The sequence below is a fragment of the Oncorhynchus mykiss genome, chromosome Y (assembly GCF_013265735.2).
Source record: "Oncorhynchus mykiss isolate Arlee chromosome Y, USDA_OmykA_1.1, whole genome shotgun sequence".
Taxonomy (NCBI): domain Eukaryota; kingdom Metazoa; phylum Chordata; class Actinopteri; order Salmoniformes; family Salmonidae; genus Oncorhynchus; species Oncorhynchus mykiss.
The window spans coordinates 40,534,816-40,553,207 of record NC_048593.1 but is presented as its reverse complement, the minus strand read 5'-3'; the positions used below and the strand labels follow the sequence as shown (position 1 = coordinate 40,553,207).

Here is an 18,392-nt window from a genome sequence, read left to right as displayed (position 1 = left end):
ATCTGACATTCTCCTGACCTGACATTCTCCTGACCTGACATTCTCCTGATCTGACATTCTCCTGATCTGACATTCTCCTGACCTGACATTCTCCTGATCTGACATTCTCCTGACTTCACATTCTCCTGACTTCACATTCTCCTGACCTGACATTCTCATGACCTGACATTCTCCTGACCTGGCCTGACATTCTCCTGATATGACATTCTCCTTACCTGACCTGACATTCTCCTGACTTGACTTGACATTCTCCTGATCTGACATTCTCCTGACCTGACATTCTCCTGACCTGACATTCTCCTGACCTGACATTCTCCTGATCTGACATTCTCCTGACCTGACCTGACATTCTCCTGACCTGATCTGACATTCTCCTTATCTGACAATCTCCTGATCTGACATTCTCCTGACTTCACATTCTCCTGACCTGACATTCTCCTGACCTGACATTCTCCTGATCTGACATTCTCCTGACCTGACATTCTCCTGACCTGACATTCTCCTGATCTGACATTCTCCTGATCTGACATTCTCCTGACCTGACATTCTCCTGATCTGACATTCTCCTGACTTCACATTCTCCTGACTTCACATTCTCCTGACCTGACATTCTCATGACCTGACATTCTCCTGACCTGGCCTGACATTCTCCTGATATGACATTCTCCTTACCTGACCTGACATTCTCCTGACTTGACTTGACATTCTCCTGATCTGACATTCCCCTGACCTGACATTCTCCTGACCTGACATTCTCCTGATCGGACATTCTCCCGACCTGACATTCTCCTGACCTGATATTCTCCTGATCTGACAATCTCCTGATCTGACAATCTCCTGATCTGACATTCTCCTGAACTGACATTCTCCTTTTGTGACATTCTCCTGACCTGACATTCTCCTGATCTGACATTCTCCTGATCTGACATTCTCCTGACCTGACATTCTCCTGACCTGACATTCTCCTGACTTGACATTCTCCTGACCTGAAATTTTCCTGACCTGACATTCTCCTGATCTGACATTCTCCTGACCTGACATTCTCCTGACTTGACATTCTCCTGATCTGACATTCTCCTGACCTGACATTCTCCTGACCTGACATTCTCCTGACCTGACATTCTCCTGATCTGACATTCTCCTGACCTGACCTGACATTCTCCTGACCTGATCTGACATTCTCCTTATCTGACAATCTCCTGATCTGACATTCTCCTGACTTCACATTCTCCTGACCTGACATTCTCCTGACCTGACATTCTCCTGATCTGACATTCTCCTGACCTGACATTCTCATGACCTGACATTCTCCTGATCTGACATTCTCCTGATCTGACATTCTCCTGACCTGACATTCTCCTGATCTGACATTCTCCTGACCTGACATTCTCCTGACCTGACATTCTCCTGATCTGACATTCTCCTGATCTGACATTCTCCTGATCTGACATTCTCCTGACCTGACATTCTCCTGATCTGACATTCTCCTGACCTGACATTCTCCTGACCTGACATTCTCCTGACCTGACATTCTCCTGACCTGACATTCTCCTGACCTGACATTCTCCTGATCTGACATTCACCTGACTTCACATTCTCCTGACCTGACATTCTCCTGATCTGACATTCTCCTGACTTCACATTCTCCTGACTTCACATTCTCCTGACTTCACATTCTCCTGATCTGACATTCTCCTGACCTGACATTCTCCTGATCTGACATTCTCCTGACTTCACATTCTCCTGACTTCACATTCTCCTGACCTGACATTCTCATGACCTGACATTCTCCTGACCTGGCCTGACATTCTCCTGATATGACATTCTCCTTACCTGACCTGACATTCTCCTCACTTGACTTGACATTCTCCTGATCTGACATTCCCCTGACCTGACATTCTCCTGATCGGACATTCTCCCGACCTGACATTCTCCTGACCTGATATTCTCCTGATCTGACAATCTCCTGATCTGACAATCTCCTGATCTGACATTCTCCTGAACTGACATTCTCCTTTTGTGACATTCTCCTGACCTGACATTCTCCTGACCGACATTCTCCTGAACTGACATTCTCCTGATCTGACATTCTCCTGATCTGACATTCTCCTGACTTTACTTGACATTCTCCTGATCTGACATTCCCCTGACCTGACATTCTCCTGACCTGACATTCTCCTGATCTGACATTCTCCTGACTTGACATTCTCCTGACCTGACCTTCTGCTGACCTGACATTCTCCTGATGTGACATTCACCTGATCTGACATTCTCCTGACCTGACCTGACATTCTCCTGACCTGATCTGACATTATCCTTATCTGACAATCTTCTGATCTGACATTCTCCTGACTTCACATTCTCCTGACCTGACATTCTCCTGACCTGACATTCTCCTGATCTGACATTCTCCTCACCTGACATTCTCCTGACCTGACATTCTCCTGATCTGACATTCTCCTGATCTGACATTCTCCTGACCTGACATTCTCCTGACCTGACATTCTCCTGACCTGACATTCTCCTGATCTGACATTCTCCTGATCTGACATTCTCCTGACCTGACATTCTCCTGATCTGACATTCTCCTGACCTGACATTCTCCTGACCTGACATTCTCCTGATCTGACATTCTCCTGATCTGACATTCTCCTGATCTTACATTCTCCTGACCTTACATTTTCCTGATCTGACATTCTCCTGATCTGACATTCTCCTGACCTGACATTCTCCTGACCTGACATTCTCCTGACCTGACATTCTCCTGATCTGACATTCTCCTGACTTCACATTCTCCTGACCTGACATTCTCCTGATCTGACATTCTCCTGACTTCACATTCTCCTGACTTCACATTCTCCTGACTTCACATTCTCCTGATCTGACATTCTCCTGACCTGACATTCTCCTGATCTGACATTCTCCTGACTTCACATTCTCCTGACTTCACATTCTCCTGACCTGACATTCTCCTGACCTGACATTCTCCTGATCTGACATTCTCCTGACCTGACATTCTCCTGACCTGACATTCTCCTGACCTGACATTCTCCTGATCTGACATTCTCCTGACCTGACCTGACATTCTCCTGACCTGATCTGACATTCTCCTTGTCTGACAATCTCCTGATCTGACATTCTCCTGACTTCACATTCTCCTGACCTGACATTCTCCTGACCTGACATTCTCCTGACCTGACATTCTCCTGACCTGACATTCTCCTGATCTGACATTCTCCTGATCTGACATTCTCCTGACCTGACATTCTCCTGACCTGACATTCTCCTGATCTGACATTCTCCTGATCTGACATTCTCCTGACCTGACATTCTCCTGACCTGACATTCTCCTGACCTGACATTCTCTTGATCTGACATTCTCCTGATCTGACATTCTCCTGACCTGACATTCTCCTGATCTGACATTCTCCTGACCTGACATTCTCCTGATCTGACATTCTCCTGATCTGACATTCTCCTGATCTGACATTCTCCTGACCTTACATTCTCCTGATCTGACATTCTCCTGATCTGACATTCTCCTGACCTGACATTCTCCTGACCTGACATTCTCCTGACCTGACATTCTCCTGACCTGACATTCTCCTGACCTGACATTCTCCTGATCTGACATTCTCCTGACTTCACATTCTCCTGACCTGACATTCTCCTGATCTGACATTCTCCTGACTTCACATTCTCCTGACTTCACATTCTCCTGACTTCACATTCTCCTGATCTGACATTCTCCTGACCTGACATTCTCCTGATCTGACATTCTCCTGACTTCACATTCTCCTGACTTCACATTCTCCTGACTTCACATTCTCCTGATCTGACATTGTCTTGATTCTTTTACTAAATATTTTATTTCTCTCCTTCTCTCCCCTCATCCATTTTCAAAATGACCACCACATTGCTGTGTTACACAACATCAATATCCCTCCCTCCCTCCCTCCCTCCCTCCCTCCCTCCCTCCCTCCCTCCCTCCCTCCCTCCCTCCCTCCCTCCCTCCCTCCCTCCCTCCCTCCCTCCCTCCCTCCCCCTGTGAACAACAGACTGTGGTGTGTTCCATTAACTACCCTTAGGCCCTTCTTACACTCTCCCTGAGTGCCCCACTAAACATTGTCCAGCATGCAACGAACCACACAAAGAGAGTTCCCTTGCACCAGGCTGAACATTGGCCTCCGATCTGTGTCTACACATCTCTTTATATCTTCATCCCCCTCTCTCTTCTTCTCATTTTCTCCCACCCACCTGCTTTCTTTCCATCTTCCTACTTTCTCTGTCTGTCTGTCTGTCTGTCTGTCTGTCTGTCTGTCTGTCTGTCTGTCTGTTTGTCTGTCTGTCTGTCTGTCTGTCTGTCTGTCTGAATTCAATTTCAATTCAGGCGGCTTTATTGGCATGGGAAACATAGCCAAAGCAAGTGAAGTAGATGATAAACAATAAACATTGTACAGTAAAACATTACACTCACAAAAGTTTGAAAATAATAAAGACATTTCAAATGTCACATAATGTCTATATACAGTGTTGTAACAATGTGCAAATAGTTAAGTAAAAAATGGAAAATAAATTAACATAAATATGGGTTGTATTTACAATGGTGTTTGTTCTTCACTGGTTGCCCTTTTCTGGTGGCAACAGGTCACAAATCTTGCTGCTGTGATGGCACACTGTGGAATTTCACCCAGTAGATATGGGATATTATCAAGATTGGATTTGTTTTTCGAATTCTTTGTGGGTCATCTGAGGTAAATATGTGTCTCTAATATGGTCATACATTTGGCAAGAGGTTAGGAAGTGCAGCTCAGTTTTCACCTTATTTTGTTGGCAGTGAGCACATAGCCTGTCTTTCTGCTACCTAGTCTGTACATAGTCAAAGATTTACTTCATTTTGGGCCAGTCACAGAGGTCAGGTATTCTGCCACTGTGTACTCTCTGCTAGGGCCAAATAGCATTCTCGTTTTGTTAATTCTTTCCAATGTGTCAAGTAATTATCTTTTTGTTTTCTCATGATATGTTTGGGTCTCATTTTGTTGCTGTCCTGGGGCTCTATGGATTCTGTTTGTGTCTGTGGGGTCTCTATCTCTGTCTCTCCCTCTGTCTCTCTCTCTGTCGTTCTGTCTCTCTCTCTCTCTCTCTCTCTCTCTCTCTCTGTCTCTCTCCCTGTCTGTCTCTATCTCTGTCTCTCCCTCTGTCTCTCTGTCGTTCTGTCTCTCTCTCTCTCTGTCTCTGTCGCTGTCTGTCTCTCTCTCTGTGTCTCTGTCTCTCTCTCTCTTTTTCAGATGGGAGTTCTAATGTGACACTAACTGACATCCCTCTTGATCCATCTCGTAGCCTGACGGCCTCTCCTCTCCTCTCCTCTCCTCTCCTCTCCTCTCCTCTCCTCTCCTCTCCTCTCCTCTCCTCTCCTCTCCTTTTTTCCCTGTGTGTGTCATTGTTATGTTGTTCAGTGTGTAACACCCTCTGTGCTTTTCAAATGTCCAGACCCCTCGTCCTATAATACACAATTATTTTAAGTAGTACACTGTTTATGTGTGTGTGTGCTATTTGAAAAGTACAGTGCACCATCTTGCTCAGATCTCTTGTTTTTGTATTTCAGTTTAATGTTTCAATTCAGTGCCTGTAGATTGGATTGAATATCTTCCTCCGCTCTCCTCTGTGTCCAACTGTAGAACAGAACATTCTGCCAACCCCTCATCTCTCTCTCTCTCTCTCTCTCTCTCTCACACACACACACACACACACACACACACACACACACACACACACACACACACACACACACACACACACACACACACACACACACACACACACACACACACACACACACACACACACACTCGTCCCACCAGTCTCTCGCGTACACACCTCCCTCCAATCTTCACAGCATTGCTTTTTTCCCTCCCTGTTTCCTCTCAGTTTCTAAGGGAGGAGAGACAGACTAGAGAGATGGACCGGACGTGAGATAGAAAGGGGGGGTAAATGAAGTGGAAGACAGAATGAAATACAGAAACAGATGACAGAGATGGACAGATAGAGAGAGAGAGAAGGAGGATTGGTATTAAGTCTAAGTTAATCAGAATGATTTTTCTCCTCCTACGGATCAGTCAGAGCCACTTGAAGTCCTAGTTTCTTTTAAACTAATGTAGTCTGGCTTAACAAAGGGGCGACTGGAACAGACTGGAACCGACGAAGTCTGCCCAAGGCCAGTCTCTCAGAGCCAAGATGGCATCGACGGCGCAGAAGAACTGAGTCAAACTGGGCGACTGGTTACGGGCTGAGACTTTGGAATGTGTATCTTATTTGAGTGACTGGGCGACTCTTTGAGCTGTAATGGAGTGTCAGATGGTTGAAGTCGAAGCCATACTGCCCTCCATTTTGGGGAGACTGGTGCCTGGTGGCTGATGATGCCGGCGACTCTCTGCAAAGGTCTATGGACTCAATTCAGTCAAACCCCTTAATGCTGTGTTTAAATTAGATAATAAAATCTAGCATTTACAGCTGCTATCTTCTAGGTTAAAATACTGCTTGTGGTTTGTGCTACTCACGCTCGCACGCACGCCACACACACACACACACACACACACACACACACACACACACACACACACACACACAGCTTACCACCTCTCACCATCTCCCTAATTCAGCACCTTCTCTCTGACATGCTGTCATCACTTTGACACACTCTAATGTCATAATTTTAGGGGTCGAGACTCACCCCGACCTCACGTACATACTCTAGGAAGAATTCAAAATGTGTTTCATGAACTTGTGAAGGAAAAGTCTCCCTCCTTATCCTACAGCAGTGGTTCACAAACTGTTGGGTGCTGTTGTGTTGTAGGTTTTCCTCATCATGTCACGGTCGTGTCTATACTATCATTAAATGAAGACTTTTAGTTTTTTTATCAAAGATTCTCTGTAATTAGTATTACGCTATTAAACTGATTAATCAGGTAACTGAGAGTTATTTACATCTTGTCAGAAATGTACAGATCAACTAGCCCATGTCGGCTAATGTTTTGTAGCTAGATTTTTTTCACCCATAGAGTTTGTTGTAATGTTTGAAACACTCATATATCACATGAATGCACAGTAGACATGGCAAAATCATTAGAATTGCAAGAAAATTTGCTTTAAAACTGAAAAATTATTATTTGCAACACATGATACAATGTGTAGAATGGCAGGAAATAAGCATTAAACCTGCAAACCTCCAAACTCCACCAACAAGAGGGCTGTGAACAGTTTGTGTCGTGAATGCTGTAAGGGGAACCTTCGTGGAAAAGTTTGGGAACCGCTGGCCTAGACTTTAGAGAGACAGACCAGGGACCAGAGAGTTGTTAGAGAGAGAGACAGACCAGGAACCAGATAAATCAATCAATCAAATGTATTTATAAATCTCTTCTTACATCAGCTGATGTCACAAAGTGCTGTACAGAAACCCAGCCTAAAACCCCAAACAACAAGAAATGCAGGTGTAGAAGTACGGTGACTAGGACAAACTCCCTAAAAAGGCCAGAACCTAGGAAGACACCTAGAGAGGAACCAGGCTATGAGGGGTGGCCAGTCCTCTTCTGGCTGTGCCGGGTGGAGATTATAATAGGACATGGCCAAGATGTTCAAATTGTCATAGCTAACCAGCATGGTCAGATAATAATAATCACAGTGGTTGTCGAGGGTGCAAGTCAGCACCTCAGGAGTAAATGTCAGTTGGCTTTTCATAGCTGATCATTCAGAGTATCTCTACCGCTTCTGCTGTCTCTAGAGAGTTGAAAACAGCAGGTCTGGGACAAGTAGCACGTCCGGTGAACAGGTCAGGGTTCCATAGCTGCAGGCAGAACAGTTGAAACTGGAGCTGCAGCACGGCCAGGTGGACTGGACTGCAAGGAGTCATCAGGCCAGGTAGTCCTGAGTCATGGTCCTTGGGCTCAGGTCCTCAAAAGAGAGATAGAAAGAAAGAAAGAGAGAAAGAGAGAGACATTTGGAGAGGGCATACTTAAATTCACACAGGACACCCGATAAGACAGGAGAAATACTCCAGAATAAAAAACAGACTGACCCTAGCCCCCGACACATAAACTACTGACAGGAGGAGTCGGGAGACACTGTGGCCCTATCCGACAATACCCCCGGACAGGCCGAAACAGGCGGGATATAACCCCACCCACTTTGCCAAAGCACAGCCCCCACACCACTAGAGGGATATCTTCAACCACCAACTTACCATCCTCAGACAAGGCTGAGTATAGTCCACAAAGATCTCCGCCACGGCACAACCCATGGGGGGGCGCCAACCCAGACAGTCACGTCAGTGACTTAACCCACTCAAGTGACGCATCCCTCCTAGGGATGACATGGCAGAGCACCAGCAAGCCAGTGACTCAGCCCCTGTAATAGGGTTAGAGGCAGAGAATCCCAGTGGAGAGAGGGGAACCGGCCAGGCAGAGATAGCAATGTGCGTCGCTCCAGTGTCTTTCTGTTCACCTTCACACTCCTGGGCCAGACTACACTCAATCAAAGGTACTACTGAAGAGATGAGTCTTCAATAAAGACTTAAAAGTTGAGACAGAGTCTGCGTCTCTCACATGGGTAGGCAGACCATTCCACAAAAATGGAGCTCTATAGGAGAAAGCCCTGCCTCCAGCTGTTTGCTTAGAAATTGTAGGGACAAATAGGAGGCCTGCGTCTTTTGACCGTAGTGTACGTGTAGGTATGTACGGCAGGACTAAATAACAAATAACAAGTGAGTTGTTGGAGAGACAGACCAGGGACCAGAGAGTTGTTAGAGACAGACCAGGGACCAGAGAGTTGTTAGAGGCAGACCAGGGACCAGAGAGTTGTTAGAGGCAGACCAGGGACCAGAGAGTTGTTAGAGGCAGACCAGGGACCAGAGAATTGTTAGACACAGACCAGGGACCAGAGAGTTGTTAAAGAGACAGACCAGGGACCAGAGAGTTGTTAGAGAGACAGACCAGGGACCAGAGAGTTGTTAGAGAAACAGACCAGGGACCAGAGCGTTGTTAGAGAGACAGACCAGGGACCAGAGAGTTGTTAGAGGCAGACCAGGGACCAGAGGGTTGTTAGAGGCAGACCAGGGACCAGAGAGTTGTTAGACACAGACCAGGGACCAGAGAGTTGTTAGAGAGACAGACAAGGGACCAGAGAGTTGTTAGAGAGACAGACAAGGGACCAGAGAGTTATTAGAAAGACAGACCAGGGACCAGAGAGTTGTTAGAGGCAGACCGGGGACCAGAGAGTTGTTAGAGAGACAGACCAGGGACCAGAGAGTTGTTAGAGACAGACCAGGGACCAGAGAGTTGTTAGAGACAGACCAGGGACCAGAGAGTTGTTAGAGAGACAGACCAGGGACCAGAGAGTTGTTAGAGGCAGACCAGGGACCAGAGAGTTGTTAGAGGCAGACCAGGGACCAGAGATTTGTTAGAGAGACAGACCAGGGACCAGAGAGTTGTTAGAGAGACAGACCAGGGACCGGAGAGTTGTTAGAGAGACAGACCAGGGACCAGAGAGTTGTTAGAGAGACAGACCAGGGACCAGAGAGTTGTTAGAGAGACAGACCAGGGACCAGAGAGTTGTTAGAGACAGACCAGGGACCAGAGAGTTGTTAGAGAGACAGACCAGGGACCAGAGAGTTGTTAGAGAGACAGACCAGGGACCAGAGAGTTGTTAGAGAGACAGACCAGGGAACAGAGAGTTGTTAGAGACAGACCAGGGACCAGAGAGTTGTTAGAGAGACAGACCAGGGACCAGAGAGTTGTTAGAGAGACAGACCAGGGACCAGAGAGTTGTTAGAGAGACAGACCAGGGACCAGAGAGTTGTTATAGAGACAGACCAGGGACCAGAGAGTTGTTCTAATCCCAGGTCTGGTGGGGGAATCACATATTAGATGATGAACTGTGTTCGCTAGCAGTTGGAGGGATGCCACCTACTGCTGTTGTGCCATTGAGCAAGGCTCCTAAGCATAACTAAAACAGTGTCTTAATCATTTAAAAAAAAATCTTCTGTTGTTTCAGAGTGTCGTGTGATGAAGTCAATGGCCTATGGTAAAATGTCCGCTCCTCTGACCAACCGTGGTTCTCCTCGCTCCGTGGGCCTGTCCAAACGCAGAATGTCCCCCGCAGGCTCCGGTAAGACTGCAACACAGAAACACACACACACACACACACACACACACACACACACACACACACACACACACACACACACACCCTCGTGTTTCTTTATTGTTGTTGTTTATGCTGTAAACACTTCTGTCAAACGGCAAGAGACTTAGTCCTGTCGGATTCTTTCTGTCCAACTGAACCGAGATGAACCTTAACATGTTCTGACCTCTGGGGCCACGCGCTTTAGGCTAGATAGTGTGTGTTAGTGTTAGTGTGGATGAGTGAGATTGTTTTTGAATGTGTTTATTTAAACAATGTGTTTGTTTATGAATGTGTTTATTTAAACAATGTGTTTGTGTATGAATGTGTTTGTTTATGAATTTGTTTGTTTATCAATGTGTTTGTTTATGAATGTGTGTTTGAGTATTTGTGTGTTTATGTGTGCCTGGATCCTGTAGATGTGTGTATGCCTGTAGGTGTGTGTATGCCTGTAGGTGTGTTTATGCCTGTAGGTGTGTGTATGCCTGTAGGTGTGTGCTTGTCACTATGAGGATTTCTCACAAGGACAAATACACACTTACATTTTTGCCAGTCCCCACAAGGAAAAAGGCTTTTTTAGGCTTAATTAAGGTTTAGGTTTAGGTTTAGGGTTAGGGTTGCAGTTAGGGTTAGGATTAAGGTTAGGTTTAGGTTTAAGTTTAGGTTTGGGTTTAAGGTGAGGATTAAGGTTAGGTTAAGGGTTAAATTTAGGGGTTAGGGAATTGTTTGGTCCCCACAAGGATAGTAAAATGTGTGTGTGTGTGTGTGTGTGTGTGTGTGTGTGTGTGTGGGTGGGGGGGGGGGGGGGATTATACATGTTCTGCACTCATGAAAAAGTACTGTTGAATCACTGCACCAAACCGACTGGTTTTTGTAATGGATTGCTATTGAGATATGTAGTAAACCTGTAGTGATTTATGTAGTATTTTGTCATGAGTGATAAATTGGCATGTTTCATTACTGGTTAACATGACATATTTCCTACTCAAATCAGTACATCATTCTCCCTTATTGACAACTGTGTTTTTAAAAAACTTTATTTAACTAGGCAAGTCAGTTAAGAACAAATTCTTATTTACAATGACGGCCTACCCCGGCCAAACCCGAACGACGCTTAGCCAGTTGGGTGGCACCCTATAGGACTCCCAATCACAGCCGGTTGTGATACAGCCTGGAATCAAACCAGGGTGTCTGTAGTGATGCCTCTAGTGCTGAGATGCAGTGCCTTAGACCGCTGCGCCACTCGGGAGGCCAACTACTGAGCTTTTGGGTATCTACTACTTAAAATCGACACATACCTACAATTCCTACATGTTCACCATTGAATTACTAGTTGTGTTGAGCGATTAGTGCTTTTTGACTTCGGTTCGGTTTCAGTTCGATTATAAAAAAATGTAATCACTGTTTTACTTTTCGGTTTCAATTATTTGGGTTTGAATGCTGTAACACAAAAATAAAACAAATAATAAAAGTCCCATGATAGTAGTGACTGTAATAAAAGTCCCCATGATGGTAGTGACTGTAATAAAAGTCCCCATGATGGTAGTGACTGTAATAAAAGTCCCCATGATGGTAGTGACTGTAATAAAAGTCCCCATGATGGTAGTGACTGTAATAAAAGTCCCCATGATGGTAGTGACTGTAATAAAAGTCCCATGATGGTAGTGACTGTAATAAAAGTCCCCATGATGGTAGTGACTGTAATAAAAGTCCCCATGATGGTAGTGACTGTAATAAAAGTCCCATGATGGTAGTGACTGTAATAAAAGTCCCATGATGGTAGTGACTGAAATAAAAGTCCCCATGATGGTAGTGACTGTAATAAAAGTCCCGTGATGGTAGTGACTGTAATAAAAGTCCCCATGATGGTAGTGACTGTAATAAAAGTCCCCATGATGGTAGTGACTGTAATAAAAGTCCCATGATGGTAGTGACTGTAATAAAAGTCCCGTGATGGTAGTGACTGTAATAAAAGTCCCATGATGGCAGTGACTGTAATAAAAGTCCCATGATGGTAGTGACTGTAATAAAAGTCCCCATGATGGTAGTGACTGTAATAAAAGTCCCATGATGGTAGTGACTGTAATAAAAGTCCCGTGATGGTAGTGACTGTAATAAAAGTCCCATGATGGCAGTGACTGTAATAAAAGTCCCATGATGGTAGTGACTGTAATAAAAGTCCCATGATGGTAGTGACTGTAATAAAAGTCCCATGATGGTAGTGACTGTAATAAAAGTCCCATGATGGTAGTGACTGTAATAAAAGTCCCATGATGGTAGTGACTGTAATAAAAGTCCCATGATGGTAGTGACTGTAATAAAAGTCCCGTGATGGTAGTGACTGTAATAAAAGTCCCATGATGGCAGTGACTGTAATAAAAGTCCCATGATGGTAGTGACTGTAATAAAAGTCCCATGATGGTAGTGACTGTAATAAAAGTCCCATGATGGTAGTGACTGTAATAAAAGTCCCATGATGGTAGTGACTGTAATAAAAGTCCCCATGATGGTAGTGACTGTAATAAAAGTCCCCATGATGGTAGTGACTGTAATAAAAGTCCCCATGATGGTAGTGACTGTAATAAAAGTCCCATGATGGTAGTGACTGTAATAAAAGTCCCCATGATGGTAGTGACTGTAATAAAAGTCCCCATGATGGTAGTGACTGTAATAAAAGTCCCATGATGGTAGTGACTGTAATAAAAGTCCCCATGATGGTAGTGACTGAAATAAAAGTCCCCATGATGGTAGTGACTGTAATAAAAGTCCCGTGATGGTAGTGACTGTAATAAAAGTCCCCATGATGGTAGTGACTGTAATAAAAGTCCCCATGATGGTAGTGACTGTAATAAAAGTCCCATGATGGTAGTGACTGTAATAAAAGTCCCGTGATGGTAGTGACTGTAATAAAAGTCCCATGATGGCAGTGACTGTAATAAAAGTCCCATGATAGTAGTGACTGTAATAAAAGTCCCCATGATGGTAGTGACTGTAATAAAAGTCCCATGATGGTAGTGACTGTAATAAAAGTCCCATGATGGCAGTGACTGTAATAAAAGTCCCATGATAGTAGTGACTGTAATAAAAGTCCCCATGATGGTAGTGACTGTAATAAAAGTCCCGTAATGGTAGTGACTGTAATAAAAGTCCCCATGATGGTAGTGACATGATGGTAGTGACATGATGGTAGTGACTGTAATAAAAGTCCCATGACTTAATAAAAGTCCCATGACTGTAATAAAAATCCCCATGATGGTAGTGACTGTAATAAAAGTCCCATGATGGTAGTGACTGTAATAAAAGTCCCATGATAGTAGTGACTGTAATAAAAGTCCCATGATAGTAGTGACTGTAATAAAAGTCCCCATGATGGTAGTGACTGTAATAAAAGTCCCATGATGGTAGTGACTGTAATAAAAGTCCCCATGATGGTAGTGACTGTAATAAAAGTCCCATGATGGTAGTGACTGTAATAAAAGTCCCATGATGGTAGTGACTGTAATAAAAGTCCCATGATGGTAGTGACTGTAATAAAAGTCCCCATGATGGTAGTGTCTGTAATAAAAGTACCCATGATGGTAGTGTCTGTAATAAAAGTCCCCATGATGGTAGTGACTGTAATAAAGGTCCCATGATGGTAGTGTCTGTAATAAAAGTCCCCATGATGGTAGTGACTGTAATAAAAGTCCCATGATGGTAGTGTTTGTAATAAAAATCCCATGATGGTAGTGACTGTAATAAAAGTCCCATGATGGTAGTGACTGTAATAAAAGTCCCATGATGGTAGTGACATGATGGTAGTGACTGTAATAAAAGTCCCCATGATGGTAGTGTCTGTAATAAAAGTCCCATGATGGTAGTGACTGTAATAAAAGTCCCATGATGGTAGTGACATGATGGTAGTGACTGTAATAAAAGTCCCATGATGGTAGTGACTGTAATAAAAGTCCCATAAATGTAGTGACTGTAATAAAAGTCCCATGATGGTAGTGACTGTAATAAAAGTCCCATGATGGTAGTGACTGCCCATTACTGCTTATCACTTATTAACCATCATTTATTCACATTACTTTACTTTAATACAATATTTCAGTTGTTGTTTATATTACATTAGTTTTATTTGATGACTATTATTTAATTCCAAGTCATCATCTCGTCTCTATAGAGCTGCTGTCTGACAAAATCACTATTTTAGTAGTTCTTCAAAGTAAATAAGGCCTACTTTTATGACTGCTGAATACCAACTATCAATCACTGAGATCATGTATTTTTCAGGTAGAGATACCTCGCCAAGCAACATCTGCTCTCTAGATCACCCCATGATCATGATACGTCGCTAAGCAACAGCTGCTCTCTAAATCATCCCATAATCACGATACGTCGCTAAGCAAAAGCTGCTCTCTATATCCCCTCACAATTGTGCATTCTTGTCTCTTCCATAGCAGGCATAAAAGAAACACAGATGATGCACAATGGATTATGGTCATTGTAGTTAATTACCACGTTTATTGTGCTAAACTATGTAGAATATTGGCCTGTTGGAAACTACAACTCCCTACTACATGGCACAGTTCAGGTTGGATCTGATGTATCTCTAGAGAAACTACAACTCCCTACTACATGGCACAGTTCAGGTTGGATCTGATGTATCTCTAGAGAAACTACAACTCCCTACTACATGGCACAGTTCAGGTTGGATCTGATGTATCTCTAGAGAAACTACAACTCCCTACTACATGGCACAGTTCAGGTTGGATCTGATGTATCTCTAGAGAAACTACAACTCCCTACTACATGGCACAGTTCAGGTTGGATCTGATGTATCTCTAGAGAAACTACAACTCCCTACTACATGGCACAGTTCAGGTTGGATCTGATGTATCTCTAGAGAAACTACAACTCCCTACTACATGGCACAGTTCAGGTTGGATCTGATGTATCTCTAGAGAAACTACAACTCCCTACTACATGGCACAGTTCAGGTTGGATCTGATGTATCTCTAGAGAAACTACAACTCCCTACTACATGGCACAGTTCAGGTTGGATCTGATGTATCTCTAGAGAAACTACAACTCCCTACTACATGGCACAGTTCAGGTTGGATCTGATGTATCTCTAGAGAAACTACAACTCCCTACTACATGGCACAGTTCAGGTTGGATCTCATTTATCTCTAGAGAAACTACAACTCCCTACTACATGGCACAGTTCAGGTTGGATCTGATTTATCTCTAGAGAAACTGTGCAATGTGCTCATTAAGCTCAGAGAAAAAAAATTGAACTAAATGTAATTAAAATAATTGAAACCAATATCATCAGTCAATTAGTTGTTTAAAATAATATATATATATTTTGGTTAATCGCTCAGCACTAATTACGAGACAATGACTACTTATTACTGTTGTATGCCTCCTCAAGCCATTATCAGCTAACAGAGATCAACTAAGACGACACAGAAAAACATTTCAGAAACAATATTAATCTTACCAACAATGACCTCCCGTCTTCTTATGTCGAGGGTCTCCTTGGTTTCCTTGGCAACAGGTCAAACGAGGTAAGCGGAATGGGTAGGTATACCAATATGAACATACTGTACATTTGCATACAAATGTAACAGTATAGACTTTACGCCCGTCCCCTCGCCCCGACCTGGGTGCGAACCAGGGACCCTCTGCACACATCAACAACAGTCACCCACGAAGCATCGCTACCCATCGCTCCACAAAAGCCGCGGACCTTGCAGAGCAAAGGGGAACCACTACTTCAAGGTCTCAGAGCAAGTGACGTCACCGATTGAAACGCTATTTAGCGCGCACCACCGCTAACTAAGCTAGCCGTTTCACAGCCGTTACACAAACACACATACTTATTAGTATGCCAAAAACAGAGGTTATATAACTACATTTCAATGGGGCTAGCAGGCTACACTCAATGGCTAATGGCTAAGACTGTTTTGACTAGCAATTGTTTTTTATGTGGTAAAAAGTTAAACAAATGGCTAAACAACGACATGAAAGTATTTATAAAGCAAAAAAGGAAAGTTATTAAAAAAGTTATGAACGACGGGATGGTGAAGGATAAAATATGATTTACATCCGGGATTGTTAAAAACAGTAGCTAGCTAACAACAACCAACCGCTTCCTGTTTTGTCTTCTTCTGTGGTCGCCAAAAGCCGGTGTAGTTAAGCTGTAGTGTTTTGACTACTTGATGTTGCTAGTAAATAAGTAGTCAAAACACTACCGCTTTACAACACCGGCTCTTCGCGACCACCGAAGAAGACAAAACAGGAAGCAGTTAGTTGATGTTAGCTGTTTCAAAATCTCTACCTGATTACTACAGGAAACATTACTGTTTTCGTACTGAACACTATAACACCTCTACTTGTGTGTCTTGAGTAGAGCATAAACTACACATTCACCTCACAATCCCTCCCAAGTCTCTACATAGTCACTACTGCATCAATAGGTTTTGTATAGTAATTTTTATGAAGGTGCCCTGACAGACCTAGGAAGGAGGTTGTGTTTATTCATGTATTAGTGTTCATGCTAGTGATCAACTGTGTCCCAAACGACAGCCTATTCCGTTTTTGTAGTGCACAAACGTTTGCCTAGGGCCCTATGGACACTCGTCCATAGTAGTGCACTAACGTTTGCCTAGGGCCCTATGGACCCTCGTCCATAGTAGTGCACTAACGTTTGCCTAGGGCCCTATGGACCCTCGTACATAGTAGTGCACTACAAAGGGAATGGGGTGCCATTTGAGATGACGCCGTGATGACTTTCTCCTCTGTGTCTGAGTCAACACTGCAGAACAACTGCATGAAGAACTGTCTGGCACTGTGTGTGTGTGTGCGTGTGCGTGTGCGTGTGCGTGTGCGTGTGCATGTGCGTGTGTGTGTGTGTGTGTGCGTGTGTGCGTGTGTGTGTCTACCAGTGCAAACATGAATTCAAATTGAGAGCCAAAGAGGGAATGAGAGACGGATCGAGGGGGAGAGAGGGGGAGAGGGATAGAGTGTGGGAGGGAGGGACAGAGAGGGAGGGAGTGAGGATAAGAGGGAAAGAGGGTAGAGAGGGAGGGAGTGGGTTGGTGACTCAATCCTGCAGATTCGCACAAAGTAGCAGTCTGTACCTGGCATAGGGTTGGTCCACAACAGTCTGTTCCTGGCATAGGGTTGGTCTACAGCAGTCTGTTCCTGGCATAGGGTTGGTCTACAGCAGTCTGTACCTGGCATAGGGTTGGTCCACAACAGTCTGTTCCTGGCATAGGGTTGGTCTACAGCAGTCTGTTCCTGGCATAGGGTTGGTCTACAGCAGTCTGTACCTGGCATAGGGTTGGTCCACAACAGTCTGTTCCTGGCATAGGGTTGGTCTACAGCAGTCTGTACCTGGCATAGGGTTGGTCTACAACAGTCTGTACCTGGCACAGGGTTTGTCTACAGCAGTCTGTACCTGGCATAGGGTTGGTCTACAGCAGTCTGTACCTGGCATAGGGTTGGTCCACAACAGTCTGTTCCTGGCATAGGGTTGGTCCACAACAGTCTGTACCTGGCATAGGGTTGGTTGGTCTACAGCAGTCTGAACCTGGCATAGGGTTGGGTTACAGCAGTCTGTACCTGGCATAGGGTTGGGTTACAACAGTCTGTACCTGGCACAGGGTTGGTCTACAGCAGTCTGTACCTGGCATAGGGTTGGTCCACAACAGTCTGTTCCTGGCATAGGGTTGGTCCACAACAGTCTGTAACTGGCATAGGGTTGGTCTACAACAGTCTGTACCTGGCACAGGGTTGGTCTACAACAGTCTGTTCCTGGCATAGGGTTGGTCCACAACAGTCTGTACCTGGCATAGATTTGGTCTACAACAGTCTGTACCTGGCATAGGGTTGGGTTACAGCAGTCTGTACCTGGCACAGGGTTGGTCCACAACAGTCTGTTCCTGGCATAGGGTTGGTCCACAACAGTCTGTACCTGGCATAGGGTTGGGTTACAGCAGTCTGTACCTGGCATAGGGTTGGTTGGTCTACAGCAGTCTGTACCTGGCATAGGGTTGGTTGGTCTACAGCAGTCTGTACCTGGCATAGGGTTGGTCTACAACAGTCTGTTCCTGGCATAGGGTTGGTCTACAGCAGTCTGTACCTGGCATAGGGTTGGGTTACAGCAGTCTGTACCTGGTCATTCAGACAGTAGTGTTTGTGTGTGCTTGCGTAAGTGCATGCGTGTG

The 18,392-nt window shown here is 44.6% G+C and overlaps 1 protein-coding gene across 3 annotated transcripts in view; it reads left to right on the top strand.

The window, feature by feature from the left end:
• Positions 1-18,392, top strand: part of dclk1a (doublecortin-like kinase 1a) — a 228,305-nt gene that overhangs the window by 118,810 nt on the left and 91,103 nt on the right. For all 3 annotated transcript variants that reach the window (XM_036967391.1, XM_036967389.1, XM_036967390.1), the window contains one exon: positions 10,045-10,158. In XM_036967391.1, coding sequence (XP_036823286.1) covers positions 10,045-10,158 — 114 coding nt within the window. The remainder of the gene's footprint in view (positions 1-10,044; positions 10,159-18,392) is intronic.